General features: G+C 46.7%; 5 protein-coding genes across 5 annotated transcripts; 2 read left to right on the forward strand and 3 right to left on the reverse strand.

The window, feature by feature from the left end:
- Window positions 1–6,294: 6,294 nt before the first annotated feature.
- PtA15_16A253 (uncharacterized protein) lies at window positions 6,295–9,091 on the reverse strand (the record flags this gene model as incomplete). The annotated part of the gene is made up of 9 exons (XM_053163926.1): window positions 6,295–6,799; window positions 6,904–7,158; window positions 7,232–7,731; window positions 7,793–7,952; window positions 8,043–8,439; window positions 8,526–8,643; window positions 8,739–8,824; window positions 8,930–8,972; window positions 9,038–9,091. The coding sequence occupies 9 exons, from the start codon at window positions 9,089–9,091 to the stop codon at window positions 6,295–6,297; spliced, it is 2,118 nt and encodes a 705-aa protein (XP_053027902.1).
- A 936-nt stretch (window positions 9,092–10,027) lies between these two features.
- PtA15_16A254 (uncharacterized protein) lies at window positions 10,028–11,490 on the reverse strand (the record flags this gene model as incomplete). The annotated part of the gene is made up of 6 exons (XM_053163927.1): window positions 10,028–10,099; window positions 10,305–10,438; window positions 10,507–10,547; window positions 10,894–11,047; window positions 11,133–11,212; window positions 11,294–11,490. The coding sequence occupies 6 exons, from the start codon at window positions 11,488–11,490 to the stop codon at window positions 10,028–10,030; spliced, it is 678 nt and encodes a 225-aa protein (XP_053027903.1).
- A 226-nt stretch (window positions 11,491–11,716) lies between these two features.
- Window positions 11,717–12,834, reverse strand: PtA15_16A255 (uncharacterized protein; the record flags this gene model as incomplete). The annotated part of the gene is made up of 7 exons (XM_053163928.1): window positions 11,717–11,877; window positions 11,959–12,103; window positions 12,175–12,250; window positions 12,315–12,369; window positions 12,543–12,571; window positions 12,653–12,674; window positions 12,768–12,834. 7 exons carry the CDS (start codon window positions 12,832–12,834, stop codon window positions 11,717–11,719), a joined length of 555 nt encoding a protein of 184 aa, XP_053027904.1.
- A 150-nt stretch (window positions 12,835–12,984) lies between these two features.
- Window positions 12,985–13,900, forward strand: PtA15_16A256 (uncharacterized protein; the record flags this gene model as incomplete). Its single annotated transcript, XM_053163929.1, has 3 exons — window positions 12,985–13,038; window positions 13,114–13,512; window positions 13,628–13,900. 3 exons carry the CDS (start codon window positions 12,985–12,987, stop codon window positions 13,898–13,900), a joined length of 726 nt encoding a protein of 241 aa, XP_053027905.1.
- A 663-nt stretch (window positions 13,901–14,563) lies between these two features.
- On the forward strand, window positions 14,564–15,893 carry PtA15_16A257 (uncharacterized protein; the record flags this gene model as incomplete). The annotated part of the gene is made up of 6 exons (XM_053163930.1): window positions 14,564–14,672; window positions 14,774–14,785; window positions 14,883–15,029; window positions 15,101–15,130; window positions 15,218–15,792; window positions 15,864–15,893. The coding sequence occupies 6 exons, from the start codon at window positions 14,564–14,566 to the stop codon at window positions 15,891–15,893; spliced, it is 903 nt and encodes a 300-aa protein (XP_053027906.1).
- Window positions 15,894–18,816: the final 2,923 nt, after the last annotated feature.

Consider the following 18,816-nt stretch of genomic DNA (forward strand, 5'->3'; position numbering starts at 1 on the left):
TTTTGAGTTTCTTCTTTTTTGAGCTTCTTTTTTTTTGAGCTTCTTTTTTTTTGAGCTTCTTTTTTTTTAGTTTCTTTTTTGTTGAGTTTTGTGGTTGTTCATTTGAACGCGGGTCGGACGAGTGGACAGACAACCCGAACATCGGCAGTCCAAGTAATACATAGTAATATTTATTCGGTGGTGGGTGAGGCCGCAGGCCGTGTTTAGACGATCCTTTGGCCCAGGGTGCTTCCACACAGCTTCAATGCACAGGGCCTGTGCCGGGAAACACTGCCGTGTATCTTGGGGAGGTTGGATGGCCATTCTCCTCATCGCGCTTGTCAACGGGCAGCAGCTGCACGACTCGTTCTTGGAGTGGTGTCCAAGCCGGGCGATTCCTGCTTCCTCTCTGGCCGAGGCATCCGGCACGGTGCTTGTGTACTTCAAGTCTTGTCACGGACCGCTTTGCATTGCCGGCTCCGGTCTCCTTTCCTCAGCACCTCCAATGATCTGTTGCACTTTGGGGCCACTAGGCCAGGGTGTTCTTGGCTGGCCGGAGGGTCAACAGCGAACTCAACGAGGAGGGACTTGTGCCCAATGTCCCATATTTGGCTTGAGGCTGCCCAGCCAATTGTCCCAAATTCCCTTTGAACCCATGGATCACCTGGTACACCTCTCACAGCCTCCGGTACGATTAGAATCACCTTCTCTTTCTACATGTCACTATGTATTCCATCAAACTTACATCCCCATCCCAGGTGAGGCACTAGCTTAACTAAGCCTCTTGAACGGAGGGTCCGGGGGACCCCGCCCGGAGGGCTCTCCGCAGGAAGGCTTATGAGTTATGTCTTGATTTAAGCAGGAGCAGAAAGGATCTGCTACACTAAAAATCCCAACCAATATAGAAAAACTGAATACACAGAGCTGTAGGTTCTGTTCTTGCAATCAATTTGAGCCACTTATCTATCTTGTAGCCAGAAAAACAACTCCTGGAGTCCCAAACAAGTGGAGCCTCATTTGGAAGACTTGTGCATTTTTGATCTTTTGAAAAGGTCAACAGATTGAGATAGAAAAAATCTGAGTAGACCAAAATGTAGAGAAAGAAAAGTAGCATAGGGTACAGATAGGGCATATTGGTGGAGAGGCTGGGGGAGGAGCTATAAAAATTTTAAAAACCTCTCAGCCAAATGAACTTTCTGCTCCCGCGTAAAATTTGGGATAATGCACAAGTCCCTCCCTGCGGGAGGGGCGGCTTCGCCGCCAGCCACAGCGCTCCCACCAGGGGGGACTTGTGTTAAGTTAGGGTGAGGCAAGTAATTTGGATGTAAAAAAACTGGCTGGGAAGGTCTTGTGGCCTGGGGCCAAAATTGTGAGAACCTGGACCTGCAATTGGCGGCGGTTGGCCCGACGGGTCGATCGCATTGCTCAGGAACAGCCCTCACAAGAATGGCTGCTGGGCGGCCAGTTTTCGACGGATTCATTTGAAAAAAATGTGTACAAGACAGCTGGGATTGCGGGCTACAACATGGGGCTTGAGGCTTTGACGCTGGCACTGAGAGAGAGGAGTAGGACAGATGTAACAACAAAAGACTTGATTTTCTGCATAAAAACCCGTCAGCCTCAGGCCAAGAATGGGACTTTAGTCCTAAGCCTCTCCTTCCGAGACCCTTCGCGCCTCCTCAAACAGGCTTAGGGCCTGTACCATAGGGCATGAAAATTGAAATTTTCCAAATTTATTTGCCTCAAAATTTCTTGGGACAAAAACTGAGCCTGGCCAGAATGTAGGCTGGGGCCCAAATGTGAAGAATTTCAACATTTGAACCCTCTGCTAGTTTTCAATTTTTGTGTACAGGGCAAAAAAAGTTGAAATTTTTCAAAATTGAGGCCCATGGTACAGGCCCTTACTCAAGCTCGGGTCAACAGATGCGTGCGTAAACCAGGTACGTGGAAAAATGGCTTTCTGGGTGGGGCTCTCTGCTGAGGCCTACTTGGCAAAGTTTGCCTGAGAGATGTGCCCATTTTCACTCCCTTTTTATGCTAAGGTCCCTGCACGGTGCTGTCTTGGTTTAATCATGCTCACTCACCCAATGCCCAGCCATCTCCTGCGCCCTTCTTGTCTCTTTTGCCCCTTCCCCAACCTAAGACACACACACTGTAGCACAGAAGACACCCATGCGGGCTAAAACAGTCAACACATTCTTGTTTTTCAAATCAGCTCCTGAGGGAGTCGGTGGGCACATGCATGTTCCCACAAACATTCTGCAGAGCTTTATGGGACAGTGGAATAGCATTTGACATTGTGCGAAATCAGTCCTGGATAATCATCAATTTTGTTTTTCTTGAGGCAGGTTATCGGCTTCTTGCAAGGTTGCAGAGCTATAGCACCATTTGTGGCCATTGCTCTCAGTCCTAATTTACTGATACCACATAAGTCCCTCCGGTGGAGGCACTTCACGTCTCCACCTTCAGACTTAGGTGAGTTTGCTATGGGGGCTATTGGCTGATGGTGTATTCTGGCCAGGCTTATAATGATGGAGATTGCTGGCTCCCCTTCTACCATGTGACACAGCTTGGCTCAAGGGGTATCTTTGAAGCACAAGTCCAACACCCAAGGAAAACTTCAGGCCGCTTGGGGAGACTCAGAGCCGAGGGCTCCAAACAAAAAAAAAAAACAGATGTTGGTGTTTGCAGGTCCAGAACAATACAAAGGGTCTGTCCCTGAAAATTGCAAGATATCCAAAAAAATGCAGGGCAGCAAAAAAATCCAAGGCCGCCAAAAACCTCAAGTGCAGAGGCCCCAGGCCCTGGGCCTGAGAGCAAAAGCAAAAGAGAATTGAATTATTTACTCAATCATCTCTTGTTTTTTGAATCCCACACCAATGTATCTCAGTTCTGGAATTCTGAGTATCTTTTTTTCTGACTTCCAGCCACAGAGTTGGGTCTGCCCTAGAGCTGAAACTTTTAACCCCAGGTACCCGTACTGGTGGGTGCAAGTAATATTGCAAGAAAAGCTTGGGCAGCTGGTACCAGTTGACCTGCAAGATGCTCCTGTGTAACAGCCAATTATAGCATTGGCTACCAGTGGAACTGGGTAATGCACTGCTTGTTTAAATGCAACACCTGGCACGGCAGGTACTCAAGGGGGGGTACCCACGGGTACCCCCCCCAGAAAAAGGTGATTGGAAGGACAGAGGATCCGTGGTTGCAGAGTTTTTTAGATGTAAACTTGGCAACTGGCCTTCTGATTGCTTCTATAAAAACTCTTCAAACAGAAGGAACAATGTTTCTCCCAGCCCTGATGGGGGGAGAGTTGGAAGTACCCAGGTATGTGGTTGGTTTTTCTCCAAAAGCCAACACCTGGCACCATCTGGCGGATGTGAAAGGTACCCACCCACGGGTGTTGGGTACACCCCAGCAGGTACCCAAAGGCATTCCTTAGTTGGCCAAGGAGTCAAAAGTATTTTGTTTTTTTGCAGTGACTGTGCATTAAAGCTTGGCAAACAGCAATCTTTGACAAAGGAGCACCACAAGCTTCTTCAGAGCTCTTGTATGTCAATTGGCATCAGTTGAACAAGTTTTTCTTGCAGTTTTCCTGCTAGAGCTGGGCACTTTGCACCCTTGTACCTGGTGGCCTCTTTTGGCTGAATTCTGATATCTGAACCGGCATTTGCCTGCACCTGTTGGCAGGTACCAGCCCCTAAGAAGTCACCTTGGCAACCAGAAGGGATCCCTTCTAGTTGAAGAGGCTAGATATATATAATTAATTTGGCAGCCAGAAGGAAACACTTCTGGTTGCAACATGGCCTCTGAGACCAGGAGGATTTCCCTCTTTAACCTCTGCAACCAGGAGGTTTCCTTCTGGTTGCCAAGATTGTATAACCTCTGCAACCAGGAGGTTTTATTCTGGTTTCTAAGGTTGTAATATAAACTCTGCAACCAGGAGGATTTTGGTTGCAAGGCTTTACAACCTTGGTAACTGGAAGGATCCAGCCTTCCAGTTGAAGAGGTGGGTGGGTGTGGATTTAATTACCTGGGCACCTGCCAAAAAAATTCCATGAAATCCAGACACCTGCACCCGCTGGCTGAAACGGATAGCAGGTACCCAGCACAGGTTTGTTTTTCCCAGATATAGTACCTGCCTGAATTTCTCCCCAGACTGGACCTGACACCAAAAACTGGCACCTGCCAGTGGGTACCCGCCAATGGAAACTAGGGGGCAGTAGAGTGTGTTATGGTCTGTTCTGTGGGGAGGAAGATGGAGTCTGGGGTCTGGGGTTCTAAGAGTTCTGCATCCAAGATGGTAGATTGCAGGATGAGTAAGAGGCTTGGATCTCCAGGCTCTCAAACCTTGAGCATTTTCCGTGACATGTACGTGTAATCTATGTACATGTGAGTCTGTGCTGCGGAGCCTGTGCTACGGCTCATAACAGAGTGGGCAATTTTCACCCAGGTACCTGCCTGAATTTCTACCCAGAATGGACACCCACACCTGTACCTCACCTGGGGGCCAGTGCCCCCTGAAAGGTACCTGCCAATGGCTACTAGGGGCTAGCTCTAGTCTGCACTTTTTTCAGAATTATTTTCTCAAAAAAAAGGCATTGGGATTGCTATGTTACAATTCATTGATTTACAAGTGAAATTTTTTGGAGCAAACTGGGGGGAGGGGAGTAAAGTAAAAATTACATGAAGTTTATATTTGAAGAAACAAAGATTGGACACTTGCAGCCTTGAGTCAAGCTACTTTAATATCTCCATGGTTGAACGACTAGTTTCTGCACGCTGACAAAGGCCCAGTACTTCACATGTGAATCTTGATGATCCATCATGACAGCAGGTTTAGAACCTAACTGCTTGGCCAATCCAAAGAAGTAAAAAAACTAATGTAATCAAATCTCTTTTTGATGGGATTATAAAAAATAATTGAAGATCATATTCACTTTTTCTCTCCTTTCTCCAACATCAACATGCTTGACATATTGCAACAAATCAGTTGCTGCAACCACAAATATAACTGGATCAGCAGCAATAGCTGCAACAGAGGCTAAATTATCTACCAAGCTGGCCACCTTCCACCACTTATACAAAAATTGTGTGCTGATGTTGAATTGAGTGGAAAGTGATATGTGTGATTGTCATTTGTTTTGCTTTTTTTGTGCCTCAAGTGGATTGGACAAGAGATCACTGTTCCTATCCCTGGGAAAGTGATTGAGCACCCCTTTTTGGTAAGATTCCATCAGGAGAAATGGAAATCAACAGGGAGAAGTTATGATGCAACCAAAATCACAAAAGTGGCAATTTAAGAAAAAGTCAAGCAAGTGCCACCGGTTGACATGTGAGAGCTCTATGGAATCTGGTGATGGAACTTCAGCCTTTGTCATAGTTTTCCTTTGACCAAGCTTCAATGCACAGTCACTGTGCATGATGCAAAGTGACTGTGCCAAAAAAACCAATATCTGCTTGAGTGGAGCTAGAATGGAAGTTACACAGAAGAATGCCTCATGTCAACTGCTGTCACTTGCCTGACTTTTTCTTGCAGTGTATTTTATTGAATTGAGATGCAATTGTAATATCAAATGTGAAGGGCCAAAAATAGAAACCCAACTGATACTACATTTGAGCAGTCATATGGCTAGAACCTTTTTTCAACCTAGAGATGGCACTTTGCACCCAGGTGCGCAAAACAGGTGTGGTTACCCACAAAATTTTTCTCCAGCCAACGCCTCCTGTCAGTACATGTCACAGTACCTTACACGTACAAAGTACCTGCAATTGTTTAGATTACACAAATTACACTCTTTTACATCTTAGTCATCTTGATGACCAGTACACACTGGCCATTGAGAGGGTTGAGTCCTCTCAATGACCAGCACAGATTGTCATTAAGTGGGTTGTATCATACTTTTAATGACTGGTTCCTACCAGCCATTGGGAGGGTTGTATCCTGTCAATGACCAGTCTGTACCGGCCATCAGGAGGGTTGTGTAATGTGTGTATGTACTTCCCTCTATGGCTGGCACAGACTGGCCATTGAGGGGAGTGATTGGAGTGCCAGGATGTTCACTCCATACCAACCTGGAGTACAGGGCTGTGCACTCAAAGACCATGTTTTTGAACAAAATTGGAGCAAGCATAAAGTCTAATTCACCATTTTTGGTGTGCATCTGTTTTTTTTTTTTCGGTGTTGCTAAAGCCTGCCCCAAAGTTTAAAGGCAAAGAGCCAAGAGGTGTGTTATCTGTACTATTACTTCTGTTATAAAACTAGGATTAGAGGGAAACATATGTAGACTACATAGATACAAATGGAAGGAGATGATGTCAACCAAAAAAATGTTTGGTGACGTGTTCTTTCTTGCGATTGCACTGAGATATGATACCGAGAAAGCCGAGATCACCGAGCGACTTTATGAAACCTTTTTCGACCTCAAGCTCTTGATTTTTCTCAGTTGATTGCTTTCGCCTCTTTTTATTTGGGCCGGTTTGTTTAGAATCGGTGGCTGAGGAAGAAGACGGATTGGCTGGCTGATAAAACGCACCAAACCAGTCGTTCAAGTTGATTACTTTCCCATTAGTTTCCATGTATAGCTCGTACATCCTTCTCAGCCGATTCATGTCTTGTTCCCCATCAGCTTCTTCCGCATTCATATCACTCTTACCCTTGCCTTTGGAATCAGCTGTTGAGTTGAGGTCGGCTGTCTTCAATTCTAATCGTGACTTGATTTGCTGAGTGTATTTCGGATGAAAAACTTCGTTCAGCAGAATTTTATCATCAAACGTCCATGCTTCATGAAGTTCTAGTAAGCTTTCAGGTCCTAGGTTTGTCCTTTATATGTGGATAGCAGCAGCCGTGCGGGGGGAATTATTCGGTATGTAGAAAAAATTGAAGTCAGACGTTATCATGCAAGAAAAAAAAAGAGAAACACTAACCGAAAAAATTGAATCAAAGAATCGGTCACATGAGATATGATATTTGTGAATTCCCGATCGGCTGGGAGCAGTGTGACCCCTGCCAACAACGGCTCATTGGTGTTGACCAGATGAGTTCGGGAACCAGCTTTCCGAAGTTCCCTGTCGTTCATCAGCTCGCAGAGTCGGATGAGACTGGGCTCGAGCCAATCAAATTCGGACGCCATGTCAGAGAGTGAATTCAATGCATTCATGAGCATTTCATCGTTGCTGTGTCTGAAGAGGAAACATCTCACAAGTCAGTTTGACGAATGAAATGCGAAAGTAAGTTCTGTTTTGGTGCCTTAACCTGATCAATTTGCACATTTCAGCCGTATATTCAACTAGCTCAGGACGATAAACGTTGTACAATATCCATTCGGGCGTCCTCTCCTTTTCCGGCCACAGCTGACCAATTCGTCCTATAGTTTCGAGAGCCATTAGACACGATCTTCGAGCCTGTTTCCGTTTTCGATATGATTTCCACAGGGTATGTATTAGTTCTTGGTCGTTCACGAGCAGCGATTGTCCTCGACGGGCCCGCTTCCAGGAAGCTGTCAGGCGTAAGTGAAAGGCTAGATATTCGAAATTCGGTGGTTGTGGTATATCATCTTGTTCTTTTTCTTCTTCTTCCGTAGAAACACCGTCCAAGAATTCGCAGAGAGGGTTCGTGTGGAAATGTGCCAGATGAATGAATTGAAGTTTTGAGATCAAGTTGTCGATCGACTTGTTTAATCTCTCGTATCCATCCATCAACGACCTCACCACGCCCGAGGAAAGATCAAACTCGCTATCTGGATCAAATGTGATCTGTATGAAATTGAGTGAGACACGATTTTGATTTTATTCATGTTAAGGAGACTTACTTTACCTTTTGAATTAATGATGTGACGGTACTCCCACCCATATCGACAGCAAATGGGGTCATCTTCATCCGAAATATCGCGCTTCTTGGCAATAAGGAATGGATCGCTTCGGCTGACGTGTTAAGCGATAGAATCAGCATGATAGGGATCTGGGCCATCAAGTTACTTTGATGTATTTTGAAATGAAAAAACAATCAGTTCTTATTTCGATCGTGGAACACCCAGGGGATAATTATGATTGAATTGTTTGCCGACCTGAAAATTGAAATTAAAGCTTCCAATACTCCGGAATCAAAGCTTTCAAACTCATCAACTATGAAAACCAGCTTAGGTCGACGTGCTGAATCTGCATCGGATGGTGAAGGTTGAGTGCTGGTTTTGAAGCAGTGATCACAGTGTGCCTGGTAGATAATTCGAATGTTCTGTACATCATCTCTTGCAAGAGGATCATTTGCTCCGGAGGCCAGTGTGCTTTCTAGCGAATTGGCGTCAAGTCTGCTCTCTAATGAATTGACGATAGATTTGATTGTCGAGCTTAAAGTAAGGCAGGATCGACTGTTGAGTTGGATCGGCAAGCATTCAGATTGGCCCAGTGGATCCTCAAGTGCAGACATCCGAGAAGCAAGTGACGCGTTCAATATCTTAGATGTACCTGGGTCAACATAAGGAAAATGTCAACTCTCGAATACACACCATCATGGGGTGAGAAATCAAAGGTGAACAGAAGATAGGACCGACCCAGTAGCACAGCAGTGGGGATTGGTTGCCGAATTAAACTTCTAGATTCAAATCTGGTTGTTTTGATAAATGTTACCAAGTCATCCAGGAGACCTCTTTGAAGGTCATCAACGATTTTCTGTGCGCGTTTTTGAATGCCAAAGAAAAGAGGCTTGAGCGCTTAGCGAAACGAAGTTCTGGAAGATCCAAGCAGATGAAATAATCGAAGCTTACCACTATTTTTTGATTGGTCTTGGCCCATGCTTTTGTGTAGAGTTTATAACCAGTGGTCTGAAATGATGGGTTCGATCGAATGGAATCTGCGCCGGTCAAAACGTGCCGGACACCAAAAAGAGCGATAACGATTCAGTTCTAAACTTCCATTGGTTGGTTATCTGATTTCCGGCTTTTAAGTGAGTCCTGACCTTGCCCAGAGCCACTGGCAGGAGGTTGAACTCGAAAGATTGTCTGTGAAAATTGAGCAGCTTTGTCAGTCAAATTGGTCTCAGGTAGGGTGATGTTAGTTTGCTTACTTTCTCGGGATGGATTAGATGGTACGGGGAGAGGAGTTCGGCTTCGATGGACATCGTCAAATCGGTTGCTAGTCCAAAGGAAATCCGAGCAGACTGGAAGCCAACCTGATCGGGACTTCGGAATTTTCGAATTGGTGGTGGGACGTGATCCTAACTTACCGCGAGCCCAAAGTTAACGACTTGAACCGCGTCGCGGTGGGCCAGTTTTGGTGCAGATACATCTCCGCAGAGATGAGTTTGGGTATGAGGTAGGTGAAGATCTTGCGGATCTCCTCATCCAATTTGCAAGGGAAACCCTTGAAAAATTGGATCAGCAGGAATTTTTACAAGATCACAAACATCTGGAAATCTTGATTCTTGGCTCTCAAGGTTGAACTCCAGTCAATTATTTTCTTATGACTATCCGCCTTCATAAAATTCCCCCAAATTTTTCTGATGTCCTACTATGGAGTGGTAGTCCCTACCCCCATTTACATATGAGAAATTTGAAGTTTTTTCAAAATAAACCAAACTCAAGTTGGACTGGCATAATTAGCTGGTAAAAAATCCTACTCCTACAGTTTTTCAAAATTTTGAAATATATATCTTGATGAGGATAAAGATCCTCATTCAGAGAAATTTTTCTTTTGGAAAGGTAACCCATGACATTTAATATAGATTTTAAAAAGAAAAAGCAGCTCAGAAGCCTGACTGTCACACGCGGGCATGCTTGTTTTAGATATTGTGTTTTGAAAAAAGCTTGGACACTTTTCCAAAATCAGTTCTGCACCGGAAAGTCCAAAAGCTACACTTATGGGGTCTGGGAGGCACTGGTAGCTGGATATGAGTAGAATCTGTGAGTGAACCCCATTTTTGGCGTACATCAAGTGAAGTTGGTGTTTTTGTGATGGAGGGGGGGATTAACCAAATGTCCAAGAATTATTCAAAACACAATACAAGCCTCTCCCACACTTTGTGCGTTTGACGGAGAGGCTGTACACGCTCGCAAAGTTAAAAGTCTCCGTCCCTGTTGCCGCGTGACAGCTTTTCGGCTGGTCCGCTTTCTTTGTCAGCAATCAATGGCTGGAGTAGTAACATTGAGCCAATCTTCCGTTGTCAGCAAATGGGGGTGGGGGTGGGGAAGGGGGCCGATGATGCCGATGAACCAGCATGCGAAAGAAATGATAAGCCGCAGTGTATGGCGCCGAGAGAAGACGAAAAGGTGGAGAAGTGAGCTGCTAAATGGTTGAAGGCTGTCCAGAACCCAACGACTACGGTTGCAACTTACATCAGCTTCAATCAAAAATTTGAACATCCGTTCCCGTTCTCTTGAGGTTCTTCCAAACTGTTCCCAATGTTCGAGGACCTTCTTGGCAACGGCGCGGATGAACTTTTCTTCGTCCTTTTGAAGCTTGCGCCAATCTGGACGGTCAACGTCGAATAAAATTGTGCCCTAAATATAACTGATATGATGAGAGCATTCAGCATACCGAATTGGGGCTTGGGGGCATGGGCATAGCCTTTCCCCAACCTGTCCGAAGTACATGACCTCCCCAATCAAAACCGCCAAGCTCCTTACACGCTCGTTCCGCATCAGATCGCCTAGAGTCTAGAGACGTGATTGATGACCGAGAACCTCGGCATTGCAGTGGCGATTATCTTTGTAGGCTTTGGAGTGACTTGCCGCATGTAAGAGATAAAAGCATACAAGCCGACGGACTTGCTGTGCCTCATGGCAACCACGCATCCAGCCCCACCAATACCACTTCTGGGCCACATAATCTGATTGGTGTTATAGGAGATCCCAAAAGAATCAATGAGCAAATGAACATGGATCCCATGGGTTTTGTTTTGCATCAGCGAAGAGATGGGCCGACTTTGAGTGAGGCGATCGGACCCCATTTGACGCAAAAGGCTCCAGAGGATTGCTCGCATATCGTGCCGGGCAGAGATTGCCGACGTGTACGTTAGTTGTCAGTGGGTCGCCGGTATCCCTTGATCCCCCCGAGAGATGAGGAGCAGTCTCCAAAGCTAGATAAACATAAGGAGAAACGGTGGTTTGAGTTGCGTGGTCAACATGCTGGTAGTCAGTAGGGAAATCTGAAACTCAACGGACCGGCCAGAGCAGTTATACTCATGCCTCGAGGGTCCTTGCTTGCTTTCGCCGCCAATCGGCCACCACGTTCAGCATCTTTCCTGTAGACCAACGGCCGAGATATCGGTCAGGATGATGATAACATTGCGACCGAACTGGAGCCTCACACCAGAGCGACGCACCTTTTCAATTCTTCCAAAAAGCTTTCTCCAGCTTTCAATTTCTTTGATGTGGTGGCAACTGTGGGATTAGAGGGTGTTGTTGGAAGATAGGAGTTTCGGTAGAAGGAGCAAAAGAAGCTCCCAGAGGAGGCGGGGATTCTTCGACGGGGGATGACCACTGTCCGGGGCGCAGTGAGTGAAGAGAATTGTACCCTCATCTTATTCTCTCTTCCTTTCGTCGGCCCTTTTCCTTATGTATCTCTCTTGTATTTAGCATTTTGGGATGTTTTTTATTCAAATTACTAAGCCTCCGGTCTGGCTTGCAAGAGCACAAGCAGGTAAGTATGTGGACAAAAGTAACAGCAAAGGATCAGAGCTCTACAAAAGTACTTTCATGGAGATCACAAAACGAGATTGGCAATTCTCGATGGACCATGCGTTGGTCTATTTCCGGGGGGTTTGCTGAGGGTTCCACGACTGTGGCTGCCAAGTTTGATCAGGATTGGTTTGCGGTTGAAGAGTAAAGGCAGACAGAGGGCTCTCGCTCATTTTTCTTCGTTTCCTGTCCATTTCTGCATGATCACCAGCAGGTTCGATAGACTCCCCTGGTCAATGGCAGAAGAAAACAAGAATAAGCAGTTCCTCAGAGCCTGGGCGGATAGACGTAGGGGCACGAATGGACGCACGGAGATCTGGCAGCGAGGGGTTCTCATGAAGCGCCGAGATGTTCTCTGGTGTTGATTGCCCCTGTTTGCTGGCTTGGGCCTGTTGCTCTAACTTCCTGACATTTTCTCGAAGTTGGGAAAGTCGCAACTGGTCGGCTTGTAGTTCCTGCATGAGGCAGCCCACATTTAGCCCGTTGATTGCGAGGCTCATGGCTCTGATACGTCAGAGCTGCCTACCTCAATTGTTGGTGGGTGCTTTCGGGTGAATGATAACCAAGCCGACCATTGCGGTGGTAAATGGTGAGTACGGTACCTGAAGAAGCACCACTGTTTCAGATGGACCGAGATAGCTGCACGTTTAGTTCCTCAAAACCCACAGGGTAGGATCGTTATGATTCGACTTGAAATTTACGAATCGCCTGGGACGAGGCCCTGTGAGTGAGGGAAGATCATTACTACTATCGAATCGTCAGAAACGCAGACAAACACAGATGATTACCTGCTCCATCCTACATAAATGACCCAGCACGGTAAGACTTGTATAATCAGTGATCCGGTTTACCGAACCAACTCAGTCTGAACATGTTGTACTAGAAAAAGGCCACCGACCGCAATTAGATGCTTCTCATAGTAGCTGTGCGTACATCCAAAAGAGTCGCCCCGAGTGTCAGCAAGCAGCATTCCGATTCGAGCGAGTTGACGGAGAAAAACATACCTATTTCCAGCCAAGTCGTTTCCTGCGAAACGGTTGGCAAATGCGACAGTCAGTGGCGGAGATTGGGACCAGAGAAACTGCTTGGAAGCAAAGGTTGTCACCGGAAAATACTGACCAACGTAGAACCGTTCCTTGCCGATCCCGAGGGCCCGTTGAAGACGTTGAACGACCCGTGTTATCATTTTGGAGCTGATGCGGTGTCCGGGCCTGCATCTCAGCTGAAGGCATGTATTAGCGAGCTGACTAAGCTAAGCATAAGACGGAAGACCCCACCACGCAACATCTCCCCAGGCTGGATCCACGAAGAAAGGGGCAGGCCAGCACCAGCAACGATGCCTTGTGTGCCCACTCAGCGACCGCTCAAGGTGCTCTTGACAGGCTTCGGGGTGAGTGCACTCTGGGCTTGGTACCGACGCATCACCACCATAGTGGCTCTGACAGTCCCGCTGATGAACACCTAGCCGTTCCGCACACACGAGACGAATGCCTCATTCGAGATCGTGCAGCGGGTCGTGGCCGAGTCGACGAGATTAGAGGGGGTCGAGCTGGTCGGCCATCCGGAGCCGGTCCGGGTGAGCTATACGGCCGTCGACGCGCTCCTCACGCAGCTCTACCAGACCCACCCCGGGCTCGACTTGGTGATCCATACCGGCATCGCCGGCTCCCTCCCTCGGGCCCACTTCTTGCTCGAGAAAATCGCCCATCGCGAGCACTATCTCCACCCTGACGTCGACGGCTTCGTCCTCGACTCGTTCGCCAATCTTCCTACACACAACCATTCCAGCCCTGGTCCCCTCTCTTTATCGTCTTCTGTTGATCTCCTTCCGCTCCTTCAAAATGTCACCGATCAGATCTCCGAGGTCGGCTCATTTCTCTTGCTCACCACAACTCACATGATGGTCGTATAGATACTGAAGCTCATCGCGACCCTTACACCTTCCCCTTAACCCCCTTCTCTATTAAAAAAAATGACAGCCGATCGATCTCAAAGTATCCGAGAACGCGGGCCGATACTTGTGTGAATTTATATACTACTACTCCTTACAAAGATTCGAGAAAAGTACGCCAAGGAGCTCCAATGTGGAGGAAGAAACAGAAGAGAGAGAAGAAGATCCGGTCCAACTACGACGCCCGGTTTTATTTGTTCATCTCCCCCCACTATTGAACCCGTTTGACATCCGTCTCGGTGCCCTCGTCCTCCAAACTATCATCCTTCAAATCCGCGCCCTTCATTTCCCTTCGCGGTAACTGTAGTCTTCCCGCTGGGCTGTTCCCGGCTCGACCCAGGGAACCCTGCCGGTCACACACCCCACCCTTGCCATACATGCATTACTTTCAAGCGAGGAAAGCCCCACATCCCAACAAAACCTCGTATCCGTTGGATGGTTCCTCCTGAAACTGTTTTCTCTTGACACGTTGAAAGAGAAGTATGACTTCGGTATACTGTGTACATACATCTATTATTAGACTCTTACAAATCTATGTATCACCACACTTACATTTCGAATCTCCTTGAAAGCTTTCCCCCTCGTTCATTTACAGCTGGCCCGATTAGCAAGGAGAGCCCCACATCCTATCAAAACCTCGTCTCCGTTGGATGGTTCCTTCTGAAACTGTTTTCTCTTGACACGTTGAAAGAGAAGTATGACTTGCTATCATTAGACTCTTACAAATCTATCACCAGACTCTTCCATTTCGAATCTCCTTGAACGCTTTCCCCCCCTCATTTACAGCTGGGAGGTTTCCGAGGATCCCGGGACGGCCCACCCTGTTTATGGATGTTTCAGACTCGACATCTTTGCCCCAAGAACCGCTTAAAGAGTCGGGGCCGAAACAGTGCCCTCGCCCATCTTTCAGACCAGAAAACAAAAGACGCGGACGAAGTAGTGCAGCGATCAATCTTGTTTGAAGATGCTTTCCCGAGTGTTCTTTGTGATTAGCAGCAGCTTGTGGCTGAGCTCCGTTCTTTTTGGCGGAGGTATCGATGCAACGTTTGGCAGAACAACAGTAAAACTCGAAGGTGTGTATGATTGATCAGAGCTCAGAGCCAGAATCTGTCGGTATCGGTATTTTTGCTAATGCCTCTTTTCTCACTGGATCTCCCCCATCACTCTCACCCAGGGCTTGCTTCTAGTAAGCGTCCAAGCCTGTCCGGCCTGTCTCCAAAGTACCTTACCGTTAACTCGGAGAAACTTTTGATCACTAACCCTCAAACATTTTCCTCCTTCAGCCTCAGGTTCTGCCGGTGAACACCTTCCTTATGGTACACCAGAGAAAAGAAAGATTCTCTGGCAGAAATTGAGGAATGAATTTTCGGAAAAGGCAAGGTTATTGCCTCGAAGGGCCAACCCGCAGGACGAGAGACTTCTAGCAGACGGTTAGTCATTTGCTCAGCATCCGATCTAGAAAGTTGTTGACGTATGATCCTTCTCCTCCCTGTATAATTAGATATAGATGCAGCTTGGGAAAAGAAACATAGTCAGCTCCTCTTTTCGTCACATCAAAAATTGCTCTCTTGCAAGAACCGAAACTGAGTAGAGACTGCTACACTATGGACATCCACAGAAGAGGTCATACAACTTTACGAGGACTACAAGATGCTTTCGCACATTTACAACGAATTGCGCTGGGTTAAGGCCCGATATCAGATTTCAATTGCCTCAGCCAAGCATCAAACGTTGGAAGACCAGCGATTCTCCCAAGTCTTAGAGCATTTGGAGGCGGCGCAAAGCCAGATAAAGCCTCTGTACGAAGCAACGCTTCTCCGACTAGGGAACCTTGAAGCGTATATGGCATACAGGGCAGTCATAAGCCAACTGGCTCCAGGATTTGATGAATTGATACCCTCTAGCGAACGCAAGCAGTTCAAAGCATACAGAATTCATGCCCAGAGTACGTTACGCGCGTTCGGCGGTGCCGTGCATCAATATGTGAACGAAATGCTGCGTCTATCAGATGTCAACGCCGATGAAAAGAAGCTCGGCTTACCGCTGAATTCCTTGAGAGGTCGCATAATCAAGTATGGGAATATGGCCATCAATTTCTTGATCAGAAATGATCTTGTCGATGACCAAGAAGCGTCCAAGCGTCTTGACACGGGGGTGGCCATAGCCAACTTACCAATCCCTGAACTCACGAAGGTATTGCTGATTTTACTCTTCTGGCATAGCTTAGTACTTACTCAACCCTTTGTTCTCTCTTTGTGTTGCAGAACTTAGAGAAGATACGTTTCCGGGGCTAAATTTCTGGGCCAGTACTGAAGTAACCTCGACTCACCTATTGGATGTTTCAAGATACTCAGTAAACACAAATTTGGTTTAATCTCCGGTTGAAACAAGATCTAACTCAACTCATCCCCCCCCCCCTCTGCTGCGAAGAGACCAATCATCCTGTGCATAGAGCTTGTTCATAGAAGATATACATTATCCTCTTTTTTTTATCTCACATTCTGATTGTCCAATGTTTCACCTTAGTACACTTCTCTCCTTCAGCTCACTTCTCCAGATATTACATTTCTCATAGCTTTGGTCAGAGTCAAAATACATACAAATCTATGCATATTTGATACTGTTGACCGTTATAATACATACTTTTACGGCCTTACTTCACGCACGGAGGAAAATTTGTAGTGCTTGCTGCTGGTACCAGCATTATGGGCCTTGCGCACGGGTAAAGGGGTCCACAATCTGCTAAAGCTTTGACACTACAGTTACCTGGGTCCACTTGGTATCTTATGCTAGGGAAGGTGAATTGAGGGGCCTGCCAACTTCACCACTGGGTGTTGGCCATGGGATAGATTGAACTTAGCAAAGTCCCTCGCCTGCCGGGGGGCGCAGCGCGAAGCAAACTTAATCCTTACGCCTGCTCTTGGGAGGGACTTGCGTAGGTCGGCGAGAGCTACCAGCAAAATGGCGCGGAGGTGATCTCACCCCCTAATTTCTCCACTAATCCTTCCAAAAAATATCCTGCAGTTGGCACCATTAGAAGCGCAAGATTCCAAGCACACTGAATCCAGCTTGAAATTTCTAAGTAGCTTCATCCCTTCTGAAAAAACATTCTGTAAATAAAATTACACTGTAAACAATCCAACATCTTCAATCCTGGATATCCTAACAGATATATCTGGTACATATATCAACAACCAAGTATTGCACCATTTTGACAGCTAACAATTATGATGATCAGGCACTATGTATTTGAGACTAAGACTTGGCTGCATCAAGTCAAAAAACCATGAGAGGTTCCATGGACCAATGATCCAAACAGTTCCCCACCTGTCAAACTTCACTTCTCAAAATGCAAGGACACAACCAACTGCAAATCTCAAGCTACCAGCTGTTTTGGACTTTTTTTTTCAAAAGAGGGAAATGATGCCCAAGAAGCAAGGCTACAAATTGGTTGCTTCAAAGTTGTTCTGAAGGGCTTGGCTTTTTTTAAATAACTCTTGAGCTTAAAAATGGTGAAAATTTGACCATTTTCTCAAGGTGCTCAGGCCGCGCGGGGGACTTTGCAGGTAAGTCTCTCCTACAGAGAGCGTCCTGCGGAGGCGTGGGATCCCTTCAGCACCCCTGTTCAAGAGGCTTTCTTGAGCTAAAGCGCAAAGAGCATTGCACAAAGTGTGACCTCCCGTCAGGGAGGGGCTTGCATGGGATCCCTGATTCCTGGAGTGAGAGCTCTGTGTACAGCTCTTTGTTTTTGCAGGTGGCCACCTTTGTGCCCCTCAAAACCCCACTTCCTAAAATGTCAGCCTTAGAGATATGATTACATGCCCAAAAGGCTGTGTTGAATACTAGAACCTTAATAATAATTGATTTGATAAACTGTTTCTAATAGTATAATATTTTACTGAGTTTTGTCTGATATTTTACATATGCACTTGAGTGTCAAAAGATAGTTGTGTGCACTGTTAATCATAGTGCACGCACGCTCTACAATTTGGAACACACATGTTACATGTGTTTTTTATAAACATGTGACTGTAATAGAATTATAATATTATTACATGAAGCGCTACTCTATTGCGCTATAGAAATGTACAGTATTAATTGAAACACTGGAAGATTCCAGAAATAGGAGGCTAGCTCCCCCATTTTCACATATGGTGTTGCGAGCGCGTCTGGGCACATACCCAGCTCCCGCTTCGCCGAGTGCCTCCGGGGGTTGGGTGTGTGCCCAACGGGCTTGATTGAGCAGGTTGTGCGGGGGGCAGAGCTTGGCACACAGCCAAGTACTGCTTGGCCCGAGCTTAACAAAGCCTCTCTGGAGGAGGGCCCTGCAGGGTCTCTGTCTCACAGAGAGGCTTGCCCCCAAGCGGCGAGGTTTGGCGTGAATCCTGACGGGCCCGAGGCTTGGCCAACCCCCAAATTTCATTAAATCCTTTGTTACACATCAACCACTGCCGGGATAGGCCCATGAGTGGCATGGCCTTGAAGCCTAGCTTCTTGCGCAGCCAGCCAGCCATCCACCATCCATCAAGCCACTTGTAGAGCTGCTGGACATGCTTTCAAAAACAATGCCAAGCTTGTCCCAGCAAGCAGAGCGTGTTTTTTTCAACTCCTGTACATATTTTATGTGTGGCCTGCATACCAAATGTAGTTCATTGTTCAATTCAAACAATAAACATACTTCATGTACTTATTAGAAGTAATTTAAACTTTCATGTACTTATCCAATAGTATGGTGTAAGATCAATCCTGGAATCATGATTCCATGACTTCACATCCTTGTAGCTTTAAGGCCATTCAAGGCATCAAAATGTGGCCTATTTAGTCTTGAAGGCCAGATGCAGACCTTCAATTTGGCACCTGGGCGGCCCATTTGGCCACCAGGATGCTATAGAAAAGTGGTGCCAAACTTTCACACCAGCCAAATGGGTGAAAGCTGTACTCAGGACTCACGCCGAATTTGGCCGCTTAGTCCCAAGTCCCTCCTTTGGAGGCTTGCGCTTCGCGCGAGGGGCCCCTGCCCGCCCCTCAGAAGAGGGACTGACTAAGTTTGCGCTTGGCCGGGCTCAAGCTCTGGGCCAATGAGATCTGTGACTTGGCATGCAACATGCCGGCCCTTCTCTCTGCCCCAAAAGGCAAGAACAACGTGCCCTGGAGGGGGGAAAAGTTCTCCCTTCTTGGCATTGCACATCGGACATTGACAAGGGGGGTAGGGGGTTT

This window comes from Puccinia triticina, chromosome 16A (assembly GCF_026914185.1).
Source record: "Puccinia triticina chromosome 16A, complete sequence".
Lineage (NCBI taxonomy): Eukaryota > Fungi > Basidiomycota > Pucciniomycetes > Pucciniales > Pucciniaceae > Puccinia > Puccinia triticina.